The 16,483-nt window shown below is 31.0% G+C and overlaps 1 protein-coding gene across 1 annotated transcript; it reads left to right on the forward strand.

Moving 5' to 3' along the window:
- The first annotated feature begins 112 nt into the window (after positions 1-112).
- Positions 113-14,738, forward strand: LOC131852978 (solute carrier family 35 member F6). The gene is made up of 8 exons (XM_059203752.1): positions 113-199; positions 2,091-2,238; positions 2,756-2,899; positions 7,445-7,592; positions 11,636-11,800; positions 13,374-13,538; positions 13,776-13,902; positions 14,503-14,738. Exons 2-8 carry the CDS (start codon positions 2,092-2,094, stop codon positions 14,714-14,716), a joined length of 1,110 nt encoding a protein of 369 aa, XP_059059735.1. The 5' UTR covers positions 113-199; position 2,091; the 3' UTR covers positions 14,717-14,738.
- The last annotated feature ends 1,745 nt before the right edge of the window (positions 14,739-16,483 follow it).

Consider the following 16,483-nt stretch of genomic DNA (forward strand, 5'->3'; position numbering starts at 1 on the left):
ACAACGGTTACATAGATTCAATTTAAATGTCATTTTCATGTGGAGGTGCCACCCTGACAGAACAGATAAGTGCTCTGTACCTCCAATGACACTACACACAATGACAGTTTGTTTTTGCATTTCACTTTGATTCCTTCTTTGAATTGATAAGGTTCTTTTCATTATATTCGTCTTGAAGTTTGAACATCGTATATCTTAGGTACGTGGTTTTTGTATTAATTATTTACTCTAAGTGAAAATGTTAAAAATTGTTATTAGGTATTGTAATAAATGTACAATATTATCAATGTAACTTACTAAAAGTCAACTTTAAATTAACTTTGTAACAAGAAACCTGACTTTGTTTAAAAAAAATTACCACAATCCACAATTTTTTCTTTGTTCTTGAAAACCATTGAACGTATAGTGTATGTAAAATTTATGCTCATAAAATGATAACAAAGTTATTAAAATAAACTTGAAAAATAAACCCTATTATATAAATTAATTTAAATATTATATTATATATCTTATTTATTAGTGAATTCAAAATTTTAAAATTTTTTGTACATTTATTCTTAATTAATATATGTGAAGAATAGTACTTAATAAATTAATTAAAACAGATAGGCCTGACCCTTGACCTCTAAACACAAAGGTTATATATTGGCAGACAATGTACATATATTTTTCAATATATTGCTATACATGTACCTAAGAATTAATCAGTCAGTATGTTAAATAATATGTATAAAAGCCATATAGAAAATATTATTGGTGTCCACCTCTAGCACATTGTCTTATTACACCAGATGATTAAAAATGGTATAAAATTAAATTTTTAAATTTATTATTTATAATTATAGCTTGTTGTAAATGACCCTGATAAGAAAATAAAATAATTTAATACTTACATATGTTATATGAAATATTGCAAGAGTACTATTACATACTTAACCCTTTCCACTCCAAGCCTTTTTTTTCTTTTTCTTGCTCCACGCTAAAAAAGAAGTATTACACTATGTTGAGTGTCACTCAATAGTGGAACTGGTGGAACAAAATCAATGTCGAGTGACATTACAGTGGAAAGGGTTAAGAGCAATTGAATAGTAAATTACTTATCAGGATTGGGCATGTATGCAACAGTTATCTGTACTGATAAATAATACTCTCCTGCGCTACATACTGTGACAACCATTTTTAAAGTAATTTTTATAAAAAAATATACATGAAATTATTTAAATGCCAATCTGGAGGAGTTCAGATTTTTCTGTCTGCGCTAACAGTATATGCTGATTGTGCAGTGAAAGAAATGATAAAGGAATTTATCACTATTATTTCAGGGAAAACTGCATTGAGATAAATTGCCTATGTATATTGTTAACAAGGGGTCATTAGTACTCATTACTAACAATAAAATCCCCTCCTCCTCCTATATAAGAGTAACTTGAAACAGTACATTCTCTCTATAAAGTACAACATGTAGTGGCTTCATGGGCCAAGTCAATGTGCTCCCGATAATATGATTGAGTGCAATGATGGCTGACTCATCCATCATACTCGTGAATGGGTACTGCTTTTCTGATCTGTCCAGATTACAGATACTGATTAAGCTATTCCTTTTTGACAAATTGCAATAGCATATACTTTCAAATTAGTTTTCAAAAATGAATCTATATTTTCTTAAATATGTACTCATTTGAAAAGAATAAGAACTGAGATTCTTGTCAGTTCTTCTTTTTTTTTATTAATAATGGGATTACGCTTGGTCTTACCTCATCTGATGGTAAATGACGGCAAGACCTAGGATGTAGCGCTTAGCTTTAAAGCACTCTGAACTGTTGGTGGATTGGATATATTATAAGAATCTGTAATAGTCCTACATGAATAATGATACTTTAGATTTGATATATTGAAGTATAAGAAGAAAACATCTTAAATATAAATATAAGCAGCTGAAGTAAGTGAAACAGAGGGACCAACACATAATTTAGTGATGTATTTTTCTTATATTTCTTCTTTGTAAATGTATTTGAAAACTCAGAAAGTTATTTCATACCATACTTAAATATGTAATTTGTGTTTTATTTAATACTGAAAATGTTTAACAGAATGGCATGGTCAGGATACCAGAAGTTTCTAGCATTAATGCTTGTTGTGACGGGGTCAATCAACACATTGTGCACCAAATGGGCTGACAAGCTGAATGCCCAGGGCTCCGATGGAGAAGTCAGGCAATTTGAGCATCCATTTTTACAAGTATGTCTAATTATACAAGTAATTTTCGATATATATACAAGTTGTGTTTTGTAATTGTAACTATATGCATTACAGCCTAGACACAAAGCGGATTGGTAATTTGGTCGCAGCTATAATATATATATATATATAAATATAGTCTACAAAGCAAATATTTAATATGCATATATTAATATGTATATAATATATAATACAAAGTAAATATCTAATATATATATATTAGATATTTACTTTGTAGACTGTATGTGGCCAAATATATATATTCCTTTCTTTCTTTTGTATTGCCACTAGCATTACTCATGTTTTGTCATTCCTGATGCCTACGGTATTAGCTTATAATTTCGGTATTAATTTAATAGGTTAAACAGTAAATCACTTTTTTAAATAACTTGATTATAATTTTAAATATTAAAAAAACTAAACCTGAGGTCAATATTTTTTACTATTTTCCAACTAACTTAATGAAAGCCAGATTAAACACAAACATACAAAAACTAACTGTATAGTAAATTTTCAGGCTGCAGCTATGTTCCTTGGAGAAATCCTATGTTTGCTGACCTTTAAACTTGTATACCGATTGAGAAGCAGCGAACACTCTCTAACCCAAGGCAATCAGAACTTCAATCCTTTTGTATTGATGCCAGCCGCAATGTTTGATTTGGTGAGTCATTTCTATAATAATAATATTACATCTACTGTTTATAATGTACTATATTTTCATGCAGGTACCATATGAGTATATATATTATAATATATATTATAAAATAGCTTAATGTTCTTCAAAAGCATTACTTTGAGATTGGCAACACAGATGTTACCAGCTAGTTAACAGACTACAATATCCATAGAGCACAGGAACTGATTTCTGTCAAACAGGTTGTACTTATTTCAGTTTCTTCGTATACCTAGTATAGGTAGCAGTTCTCCACAAATTTCTATTTTAGCATTAAATTTATATGCCCAAATAGCTCTATTATTTATTACACTGCAAGTCTTGTCAATGTTTTGTGGAGCGAACAAATATTATTTGATACCAAATTATTGCCTCATTGCTTTCAGTTTAATGTTAACTGACTTAGTCAGGGATTTCTAGAAACGGCAACTAGTTGCCAGTTCAAATCTGTCCGACAGCAATAAAATCTGTGTGTCAATTTTTATTTAAGACTGACTATCGAAATGTATTCTTCCGGTGAAAACACAATAAAAAAAATACCAAATAGCCACTTGCAACGTTCCTAGCGAAATGTCAACGTTCACCATGTTCTCGTCAATTATGAATGCCTCTACGACTACAGTTGACTACACTATTCAGTATAAGAGTTGTGATCTAGCGGTTTAGCATCGTAGCATTTTACCGCCTTTTCCGATGGTCGCGGGTTCGATTCCTCGCAGGACACAAACATTTTGTATTCATAAGTACGGGTGTTTGTATCAGTCTTTATGTTTTCTATGTATATTATGTACGTATTTACGAAAAAAACATATATCTATGTATTTGTATCAGTTATCTAGCTAGCTTAACTTGAGTCTAGATCTATATTTTTATACTACAATATAGTATAAAAATGGATGAATAAGTTTCCAGATGCAGTAGGTAATGAGGTAGTATTTATTTTACTGAGTTTTGGGCTATTGCAGGTACTTAGACCTACAGCACTGCAAACTACATATATCTAATGTGTTCGTCCTTTTTCAAAGTTCACTACCTATAATTGTCAGGGACTATAATTGAAGAATTCTTAGGCGCTATAACCACAGCGCGTTGCAGGCATTAAGTCATGAACACGGTTTAAGATAGTAATTCCCTGCACTTATGTGTGTTTTATTTCACACAGCGCCATTTAGTCCCAAGCTAAACAGTGCTCGTGTTATGGGTACTAGACAACGGATATTCATTCATAGGTTTTTTTTAAAAATACATACATAATATACATAGAAAATACCCAGATCCATACAACCAAAAACAATCGTACTTATGAATAAAAATGTTTGTGCTAGGAATGGAACCCGCAACCATCGGAAGAAATGCAGGTGTGCTAAACCGCTCGATCACGGGGGTCATTTCAGTTTGTTCTAAATATCAAAATATCTCCATAAGCAAATTTTTTAACTATTCTAATACTCTTGGCCGGGGATACAAGGCATTGTTACGCGTTTTTCATAGAAACCACCCTGCGTAATAACTGTTAAATTCATAATGATGGGCTAAGAAGTTGACTTCATTCACATCTTACCATCCTCTACCTGTATCCCGCATACTGTTAGCGCAAGCGGATACACTGTACCATTATCATGCATTAAAAAATATAGTTTGACCTTCCTGCAGCAGAGAGTCATAATGTGTGTGAAGTTGGTGTTATTATTTTTATAAGTAATGATTCGATAATCATTCTATATTCATTCATCACATAAAAATAAAGTTATTTTAGTTATTTCTGCTCCGACCTCCGAAATATCTCCTTTGGAAAGTTTACACTCTTTCCCGAGGAGATAAAAACCATCGCTCCTAAGAATATCCTCCAATTCTTGTCCCAGACGGGTCTAGGTAGCGAACTTTGAAAAAGGGCGAGCACAATAGATCTATGTAGGTCGCAGTGCTACAGGTGCTACGATTGACTCCCCTTATAATTTGATGAGCCTCATTAAGAAGCCGGAAACTCTTGCTGCTTATGATGCCCTGGCTAAAAGTATTATTTATAAGTTAAAACAGATTAACAATACATAAGTGTACACTACGTACATGCGAAAACTTTTTATGATTAAATTTTATATTTAAATATTAAATCTATTATATACTTTAATATAATATTTTATGTATAATATATGTGTAATTATGAAAATATGTATAATATAATATATATATCCCTACAGTGAAAACTTCCCCTGTTTCCAATCGCAGCGGGAGCCTAAGATTTAAAATAAAATATATACGTTAAATAAAACTAAACAAATAAAAGGGGAAAATAACATCTGATAATAGCCCAAACAATCAAATAAAAGAAAATAGTTATGTAGGCGATCTACACTAATAAGAAGCCCAAAGTTATTTCTGCAGTAGAGAGTCATGATGTCTGTGAAGCTGGTGTTATTATTTTTTATAAGTAATGATTCGGTAACCATTCTATATTCATCCTTTAAATAACAATATTAAATAATTCGTTAAAAAAAGTTATCTTAGTGATTTCTACAGTAGAGAGTCATGATGTCTGCGAATCTATTCTGGAATATATATGGAACCCTTATGTACTTTTTTATCATAAATAAATGATAATACTTAACATAATTTCATCCTTCAAATGGATTCACTATACTTATAAAAATAAATAATTTTTACTTTTATAAGTATAGTTTAATGTACTAACTTTATGTTAGTACATTGTAGAATATAGTAAGCTACATGAAGATTCTATTTTTGTGTTGGTCACTTAACTAAATTAATGGCAGTGCACCTGTTAGTAAACGGTGTATGGATTATCTATAAATATGACAGGGAAGGTTGTTGCAATTTACATTGTAACAACGTATTGCTAGCTATCGAAGTCACGTCAATTTCCTATAATTTTGAAGTACGGTAAATCAATAGTTGTCGTGTTTCAGTAATAGTTCGAAAAAGATTTTTATCGACACACAAATTGGAAACTATGCATTTTTTCTGTAATTGGACAGCAAGAATAGCACCACGTACCTACATCACGTCATCCTTTTATTTTATTTATTTCTCTTTATCTTTTTTATCGGGTATTTTGTACACAACATGTGACGATGACAATCCCATCGTATCTATAGGTACTAAATAACAAAAATAAACTAGAACAGTGATACCCAAAGTGGTCTATGTCGACCCTCAGGGGCCTATGACAAACTGCAAGGGGTCTACGACAGCGGTACAAAGTTGCAGAAAAGAATATATATAAATCATATATAATAATTGTTGTAGTTGTATTTTATTTATGTATAGGTCAAACGAAAAAACTTGGCATACGAAAATATATTAGGAAAGTATTGACATAACAGAATAGAGGTAAAAGACATGAATCTAGTATAATAGAACTATAAATTTAGACAATAATTAAGTAGCTGTAATTTTTACAACAACCTTATTGTAATATATAAGGTGTTAGCCGCTGCTTTCCAGGCGCAGTGTCATTATTTAAAATTTTCAAAAATGAGACCTTAAAAATGTTGTCAGATTTCAAACTTAGTAATGTGGGTTGTGCGTTGTAGTCAATATATATACGAGTACATATAGAAATCCTAATATAAGAACCGGGTGTTGGAGATATACATAAGATAAATAAAAAAATCATTCAAATATATATAAATAAATAACTAAATAATACATATTAGCGAAATAAAATGTTTATGAAATACTGTGATTAGGATATGATGACTAATTTATTGTTTACGAGTTTGTATAATATAGTCATACAAAAGAAGTAACTAGAAATAGTATAGGGGCGTAACCCGCATGGATAACACCGAAAGTATAGTAAGTAAGATGACACGATGAGTATGTGTGCGTTTTGGGGATAGCGGTTTTATATATAATTTCTTATACCTTTCTAAATACAATTAGACCCCCTTAACGCTTTTTCGGTTTAGCGCTCATTTATTTCAAGCCGGGTTTTTGGAACATAGAGGAAAGATTTTTTTGAGTAAGTGGTACAAGAAACAGCAGCTAGTCTTTTTAATAACGAGCTCAAGAAATTAACTTAGCAAGAATAAACCAAAATATTGATCATAGTGATTTCGAAGAAAAGAAAGAAAGATAAATCGCCACGAGTAAAGTTTAATTGAAACGGAAATACGAGAATATTATTTAAATTTGAATTTGTTTTTTTACTGTACTCCTTATCTCACATTTTTCTGTTATTTTCCTATAGTTCTCTACATATTTTCTTTTTTTCTTTCAATTTAAGGCTGTTTATGTATGTCTATTTTGATTATCAGATCATTATATGTTTATTTATGTATAATATTTATCTTTGTATTTACGTATGTATCTTTATATTTATATATGTCTTTATTTTACTATAATATAAATAAATAAAGATATCCTCGTTTTACGCTGTTTCGTTTAGCTTAACTTATTGGAACGTATCCCCCTACTATATTACTATTACTATACTTCTAGCGCACTACATATTATTGGTTCTACAAATATGTAAATATACAATTATTTATATTTTGTACATTTTGTTAACAGGTTGGTACCTCCATAATGTACATTGGGCTGACTTTGACATACGCGAGCAGTTTCCAAATGTTCAGAGGCTCTATTATAATATTCGTCGCCATGCTCTCTGTGACGTTCCTTGACAGGACCATATTGAAGCGGGAATGGACGGGAATTGGTAAGTAATTTTATTTCATTTGGCACCCTTTGTGGTGTAGTCATCTCATATTCCAGTAGACGTGGATTAATCCCCACGTAGTATCTGATTATGGTTTAATCTGCTCATTTATATTATATACACTTAAATAGTTGCTCTGTTTTATTATACATAGCAATATTTGTTATATTTATGATAATAATCTAGTATCATAATGTGAAGCATTCATTACCTGAGATGGCAAACACCATTAACAAACCTATATAATAACATCGTGTTTGCATTCTTAAGAATTTTATATGACTGTGAAGGTAACCTTTCATTGCTTCTGATTATATGTTTTGTATTACAACGAGGTTTAATGCAATATATTTATCAAAACAATTATGTACAAGCTTTTACTGTATAATGTTGTACAGTTCATACATATTTCAATAGATCAAATATAAACTTATATATACTATTACAAATCCACCTAGTAACAAATTCACTTAGTAACTATGATATTACCCTGTACATGCATTACGTATAATAAACGTTATCTCGTTGACAATGCATAGCTTATGGGAATTGAATACACTTGCAAATAATAACGACAAAGATAAAAAGTTGCATATTTGCACTTACTCATATTTCATATTCACGGAACCTCTGTAATTGCAATGGATGCAACTGACTAAATGAATAGAATAATTAATTATTAGTACGACTTGACAAATTTGATACTTAACTATCACTATACGGATGTCTTACAGGATTGTGTTACAGGTATATATAATATAATAAAAACATATGCTTTTTAATATAATATTTATATGTATATATATAAAATTTCCTCTTGAGTCACTTTATCTATTATTAAAAACTGCATTAAAAATCATTGCGTAATTTAAAAGTCCTAAGCGAACAGACAGCGGAAGTGACCTTATTTTATACTAGGTAAAGATTTTTAAAGCCCTTTAATCAGAAATAATAACATCAAGCCACGATAATAGGTAATTTAATTAACGATATAGCTGAAGCCGTATGTGGCAAATTGCAAAGAAAATTTCTAAGATAAGCTGCATTCCTGGAACCGGGAGATTTTAAAAACTAATTGCATTTTTACGGGAGAATCTTAGAATTTCCAGGAAAGTTAACAAAATCCTACATTGCACTCTTTTAGATTTTCTTGGTTTGATATTTTTAATATAGATTTATCTAATATAAGTTCTAAACTCAGATAAATAAAATATTTATTTGAAAACGGTTTCCATTTACTATTGATGGCCTAAGTGGTCTAGCAGTTTGGCACATCGCCTTACTTTCGATGATCGCGGGTTCGATTCCTCGGAGGGCACAAACATTTGTATTCATGAGTGTAATTGTTTTTATCAGTGTAGGTGTTTACTATGTATAATAGGTATGTATGTATTTACTATAAAAAATATATAAACAAATCTATGTACATATTTCTATCAGCTATTTACCCATAACACAATAGGCTGTGAATTGTCCTGAGATTATTATTATTATGGGTTGTTATTCTTCCTTTAAAATTAACTAATAAATAAAGTAACAAGAAAGAATTTAAATTAATCAAAACACCCTCCTGTGCTTATTATGTCATATTCCCATTCCCACGATAAAGACTGTCATCCGATACATTGAGACTTTGTATGTACACCTGTCTCACATTACCACCTAGCAAGCAAATCAAATTCTTTGCAAACAATTATTATTTGTAACATGAGATATAGTAGTGGTAGTTCGTAGAAATGTAAATGGGCTCACGGGTATTACTGATAAAAATGTCTGTGATGCAGTTTAATTTAAAATGAATAATAGATGATATACCTTCACAACTGTAACGGGAAATACCCCTTTTCCTGCCTGTCGTGGTGGTGGGTATTGTCATAATTAAACAAGTGGTATCTGATATACCTGATGAGTGAGAGACTTTTTGGGATCGAGGATCGAGGGAGCGAAGGTTTTGGGATGAAAAATATTTAGATAATTATATGGTAATAATAACATACGAATAGTACGACAGCGTTAGGATATATTTGTTACAAAAATAAAAATGTCAAACAAATGTACTTATATAAAATTTTATTTAAAAACAAAATAAAACCGCTTCAATGAGTTGGCGGGTCGAACCTTTATTTTCTATTTATTAGTAATATACCTATGTACACAATTAGCGAGCTACCAGCTAACCATTGGGTAGACAGAAAGCGGTCGAAGGGCAACGAATATTTACCAATTATTTAAAAACTTACTATCATAGATACTATATATATATATATGTGTGATTTATTTTCGGTATTTCCATAAACTGACAGTAGTTATAAATGTAAAGTGGCACAGTTTTTGGTTGTGGCTTAGCCCATATTTTGGGCTACATAATTAATAGTTGAATGTTTGAAAATGTTTCACCTATGTACATGTTCAGATGGGCCTTCTTGAAACAGCAACTGCACCCAAAACAATGTGCTACCAGCTTGCATAAGCAACCTGGCCACATAACTCTGTTATCAAAACATACACCGGTAAATTGTTTCATTGAAATCATAAACGGGAAAAATTGACATTTTTGTAAATCTTCAAGTATTGTACGGGATTCTAAGTAATTCTAAGGGAATCTAAGACGAGAACAATTAAAAGCACTTGTTTGCTAATATTTTACTGCGGCCAATCTCAGATGTATATTTTTTCTTTCAATATAAAGATATATATATATATATATTGAATAATTGAAAGAAAAAGTATGTTGTATCTATTTTGAATATTTGTTAATTTGTGTACATCTGAGATTGGTCGTATTAAAATATTGGATGCCATAAATTTTTAATTGAAGGGATCATGTTTATAGATGTTGTATAAATTTATATATTACCTCCACTTTTACATCTTTTTAAATATTTGGTCTCGAAATTAAGAACTAATCTCCTTTCCGATTTTTATCGTGAATACTTCGTTGAAAATACATTTAACAATAAACGAAACAACAATAAAAACGTATACGCCTATATAAAAACATATAAACCTACTTATAAATATAAATTGGTGGACAAAACAACACAAAGGAAAATGTAATTGTTTTCTAATCCAACTTACAGGTAGGTTTAGAGGATTATATTTCAGAAACAATTCTTGGTACATATTTTTATCTATTAACAGTCCAGTGGTACGTCTCATATTTCTCTTTCACATGAATTTGCATACACAGCGATAATTCGCTATTATTCTTTCGAATGTAACTGAGTAAGAAAATACAATATACATTTAGGTATTTAGTGCACAAAAATGTAGCTTCTATTAGTCAGTTATTGATTTTACTGTTATGAATCAGTTACACAGTTTTGAGACTATACTGTGGCACACAATGTAATAATGACCATATGTTCATTATTAATTAGTAAACAAACTGAGTAAATATAAATTGGGTGATATAAATATATTGTACCCAATTAAATGAAAAATACCGTATTATTCATAATATAAGGCGCATTTCTAATTCTTAACATTAAGCCTAAGTTAACGATATATGTACATATATATTACACTAGCGGAGCACCAGTGGAGTGTGATTTATGTACAATGAGTGGACGCAATTGATTCAATTAGCATTAATTATTCTATAAACATTTATATACATGTCACTGACATCAATAAAAGTGCATCAGTTCCTAGATATAATGATAAGTCGGTCTAAATAAGTATATGAGACAAAATAGGAGTTTATCGTTGTATTTATATACCTATCACTAGATCACCCCGCAAACGTTGTTTCGCCATATAAATTTTAATCGCTATTAACAATAGGGGCTGATAGTAAGTCGAAAATATAGGGTTGTTTTTTTAATGCCGCATTATAGAAAAAATGTCCAAATAATAAATAAAAAATTACAACTTAGGGGTATGAAAAATAGATAGTAGCCGCTTGTCAGACCTACCAGAGTATGCGTATAAAATTACATAAAAATCGGTCAAACCATTTCGGAGGAGTATGGTAACTAACATCATTACACGAGAATGTTATATATACATAACAATTAAGTAGTATTTATTTCTATTTCCAGCTCACGTTATCATCGGTTTACTTATTGTTGGAGTGACTGACGCTATTTTCCAGTCTAACGGCGAGTCCAAGGGTAGAAACAGCCTGATCACTGGCGATCTTCTCATAATTGTGGCTCAAGTTATTAGCGCCTGCCAGATGGTATACGAAGAAAAATATGTCTCAGGTACCGTTACTAGATTAAACTATGTTGTTAGATGTATTGAGTATGATCCTATTAATATTATATACTGTGTTCAGTATCCTAAGATAAATTTATATAGATAACATTTCCCCCTAGACGGGAGGACATAAAATCAACTAAAACATCTTTAAACTAGATAGCCATTCAGATAGTATTTTCATTGCACTTTCCCTTAATTGTTTCGATATGAATAATTGGTTTAGTAATGGAGTATTTATACAATGTCGTCTATATAGTTAGTTTTATATCACCTTTTTTTTGCTGCTATGTAAATAAAGGCAATAGGCAAACTGCTTTACAAGAGGCATCATGCCTTACTTAAAAGGATTAGAATTTATTTTTAGAGATCCATGTTACTAATCATGCACGGTGCATGCATTTGTATTCATGAGTATGATTGTTTGTATCTATCTGTGTGTTTTCAATGTATATTATGTATGTATTTACAAAAATATATATATATATATATAAGTATCTATATCATTTGTCTAGTATCCATAACACAAGCTCCGGTGACCCGATGGCGCTGTGTAAATTGTCCAGGGTTATTTATTTATGTCGATTGATGACTGTTACAGCTTTCCATCAAGCAGATAGGTTGCAATTTCAGCCAATAAAATAATAAATATCGGGTTATGAGCACAGTATTTAAAATGTAACATGTCACTGCTAGTAATGTAACAGTTCAATTGAGTAGATTGCCTAACGATCGATGCCTAAACATTGTAAGTGCCTGAACGTTGTTTCGTCTACAAAATTAAATGCCTAACCAGCCTGCATCTCCAATGCATAATGCAAACTTTGGAATCTCATTTGTTGAAATACGATATTAGTACTTTGAAATGAAAAGGTTAATTATTATTTACCTAAATTGCAGATTATTTCGTAATTAAATTCTATGAATATTTCGGTCTAATTTCTCCAGCTGCTGATTTTACTATTATAATTTATTGATATACTATACCTACATATAAGCAGCCTTTGCCTCGTCAAGATTGGTGAATTTGTTAAACTTTCACTCGTAACCTTCGTTATAATTTGGTTTGGTTTACTGCAAAGACCTATGTCAGCTCGAATTCTGCTCGACATTATAACTGCTTTCAAAATTATTCAAATCTGCTAATTGTACCTAGCCGAATTTCTGCTGATTTACAATAATTATTTTTTCCTCTATTCTATTAAATTCCATTCTATTCTAACTTTTCCGTCTCACACTAGGGGTATTTCCAGCGAATTACCAGCAGAGTTTAAAAAGAGTTTTTTTAAACTCTGCTGGTAATTCGCTGAACTAGGCATATAAATAACATATTTGTTTGTAATATTTTATTACACAAATGTCAGTATGTTAATAATGCAATACCAGTAAGTCTACATTATAATACTGTCTATGACAGAGCAGTTGACTTCTCATCTTATATTAATTTGAATGGGAGATAAAGTGGTAAAGTTTACAAGTTAATACTGTTTCACTTGTATGAGAATACAAAAAACAGTTACTTCTGGTACGTTTGAACACATGGAAACGAAACTTCTTTTTTTCTTAATCGGTTTCTAGGACTCAACATTCCACCACTGCAAGCGGTGGGCTGGGAAGGTGTCTTCGGCTTCTCTGTGCTATCCGGATTACTGGTAGTATTCTACTGGGTACCAGCACCACCACACTTTGGGAATAATGCAAGAGGCACCGTAGAAGATGCGATCGATGGCTTGGTTCAAATAGGTATGTGGTACGGAATGTATTATAATTTGATACCCGACAAGACGGGCTGATTATTACGATTCTTTGTACCAATACAAAGAATCGTAATAATCAGCCCGTCTGGATGAGTGTATCTGATGTTTTTGCAAAAAAAATATGTATTTCTATAAGTTGGCTAGTATCCATAACAGTAATGTTGTTTAGCTTGGAAATAGATGGCGCTGTGGCAATTATCGAGCGTTACTATTTCATTTTCAGGTAATAATCCTATGCTACTGGCAGCTATTCTGGGTACCATAGTGTCCATAGCATTCTTCAACTTTGCCGGCATTAGCGTTACCAAAGAGATGTCTGCCACTACCAGAATGGTTTTGGACTCTATAAGGCGAGTATATATAATTTCTAAGTAAAATCAATTTTTGGTATGATTTATCATATATCTCAGAATAGAATTCTTTATAATAACATCATAATAAATGTGGAAGTGTAGATGAATGGATGGATGTTTATTACTCTTTCACACAAAATCTACTCAATGGATTGTGTTGTAACTTTGGAATAATATAGCTTATTAGGTGAAACTTGAAACTTAGGTGAAACCGCGGTCACTGCTAGTAGTAGCTAGTATGTTCTAAAAATTATTATTTCATGATGCCGAAAGTAATATCATAGAAGGTAAGCTCCTTCTGTGATATTATTTTAGACAGAAATAAATGCTAAATATTAAATTTATTTCTAGATGAATAGAATGTACGGTACTCACAACAAAAATAATTTGTAAGAAAAGTTTTGTATGTCTGTTTGTTTGTTCTTGCTAATCTCTGAAACGTCTGGACCGATTTTGGTGGGACTTTTTAGCAGATAATGTTATAAGGAGTCACTTAAGACAACTTTTATTTAAAAAAATCATAATTTAATCTCTGGTAGTTCAATATAAAATTATGTAATGTGAAAATAATTTAATTATATATAATTTGGTTTGCAGAACCTTCGTGATCTGGATGGTGTCTCTCGCCTTGAGGTGGCAAGCATTCTACTGGCCACATCTCATCGGCTTCGCTGTTCTGATCCTTGGTACCGCCATATACAACGGTTTGATTAAAATGCCTACCTGCCGCCGCTGGAACAGAGAAACGGATTTCGAGAGAGAGGTGGTCAGCACTGCCGCAGACAAATCGGATACCGACGGTGAAGCTTAGATGATACGTCATAATAATTTATGACGTAGTAGAAATAAAATGTTTGTTCAAGCGCACAAAATACACCTACTAAGTATATGGTAACGTTAACCAGTAAATTTACAACTATACAAAATCCATTTTAAACTTTTTAGATGTACCTGTCCTCTGTCTTGAGGACTCCTTAATATTTCTTTTAGTTGAAAAAAGTTACTTTCTTATTAATATATAGTTTATTGACGCCGTCAGGAAAAATCGTGTTCAATTAAAACTTTATTGATTATTAAATTATATATTACTAATCAACACCTTGAATTATTAAATTATATATTCAAGGTGTTGATTCGTTTGTTATTATATTTAAAATTTTATTAAAAAACAATAGATAATGTAAAGATATTTTTATAAAAGTATTGCAATGTTATTCGCTGTCTTGAACATACAATTGATAAAAAATAAAAGTGGTTTATAGTCAATATAAATGCTAGTTTAGTGGTAGACCTGAACTGTAACTTGAAATAAACTCTTATTTTTATATTGTGACTGAGCTCTATGTAGGTTCAGATAGTATAAAATAACTAATGTATTTGACATTGTTGATAAAATAATATACATATGACTAATAATTAAATATCTGATGTTGGTAAGCACTAATAACATACAAGGTACCACTTTCATTCGAGACTAATCCGAAATTTCTTATATTACTCAAACTGGTTTGTATCCGAAATATACTAGACTTATTATTATACGAATTTCATTATCTAGATACTAATTTCTTTATTACTGTTACTAAATAAAATGCTAGGTTAATATTTCGACAATTCCTTATTTTTTTATTATGTATAAGTTTAATTAGTTTCTATTGTTTTATTTTGTAAACTAAGTTTTAAATGGAGTCCTATAGGGTATAATGCGTAACGGGATTTTATTACATTACTACTGTTTCTAATAATAGTAATTGTAATAGAAGCAAATGTGGCTGTGACTTTTGATCTATACTCAACAAAAAAGAGATAAAGACAACTGTCTCTTCTCTGTGGAGTGTAGATCAAAAGCCACAGGAGTCTGCTAATACATGAAATCCATGGTGTGGTAGATTGATTATTTGCTAGAAGGTTGGTTTATGTTGGAACAATTTGGGGAACGCAAGTAAGGGGTAACAAGTTTGATCTTAGATTTTGTATATCATTTTATTGTGTCTTTAGGTTAGTAGAATTTATGAAAACTATTAAATATACATTTTAACATTGAAAATAAATGTGATGTTGACATTTATAATGCTATATTTTCTAGCTTGGGCGCCATTTTGTGTACATGTTTACGATTAAAAATGGCGTCTTCGCTGTCAATATATTTTCATCCCTTGTGGATGCAAGTGCATTGTTAGTTATACTTTTTTGAGACTATATATTATTATTATCATACTAAGAAGTTTAATAACTGTTAGAATATAAATCACGTTTGAAAGGCTTTGAATGACAGGACACAGGTTTATCATATCTTAGATTTCACTTTTGTAGATTCACAAAGCAACTCAGAAATTTTGAATGAACACTGTGTGTATTAAATGTAATGCCACAAAACGTAAATGTCCTCATATCCATTCTGCGCTGTATTCTTTCTCGTCTTTATGATACTCCAATGACCAATGATCCAACAACATGTTAAGTTGACTAAATTCTTCACTGTTTATAACTCCTAAGATAGATAACATAATATTATGTAGCCTTGTGAAAGTCATCTCCGCTCTGATAGTGGGTTTAGGAGCAACGCCATCTATAAACG

This window comes from Achroia grisella, unplaced genomic scaffold, assembly GCF_030625045.1.
Source record: "Achroia grisella isolate CSIRO2021 unplaced genomic scaffold, CSIRO_AGI_Agris_v1 utg874, whole genome shotgun sequence".
NCBI lineage: Eukaryota > Metazoa > Arthropoda > Insecta > Lepidoptera > Pyralidae > Achroia > Achroia grisella.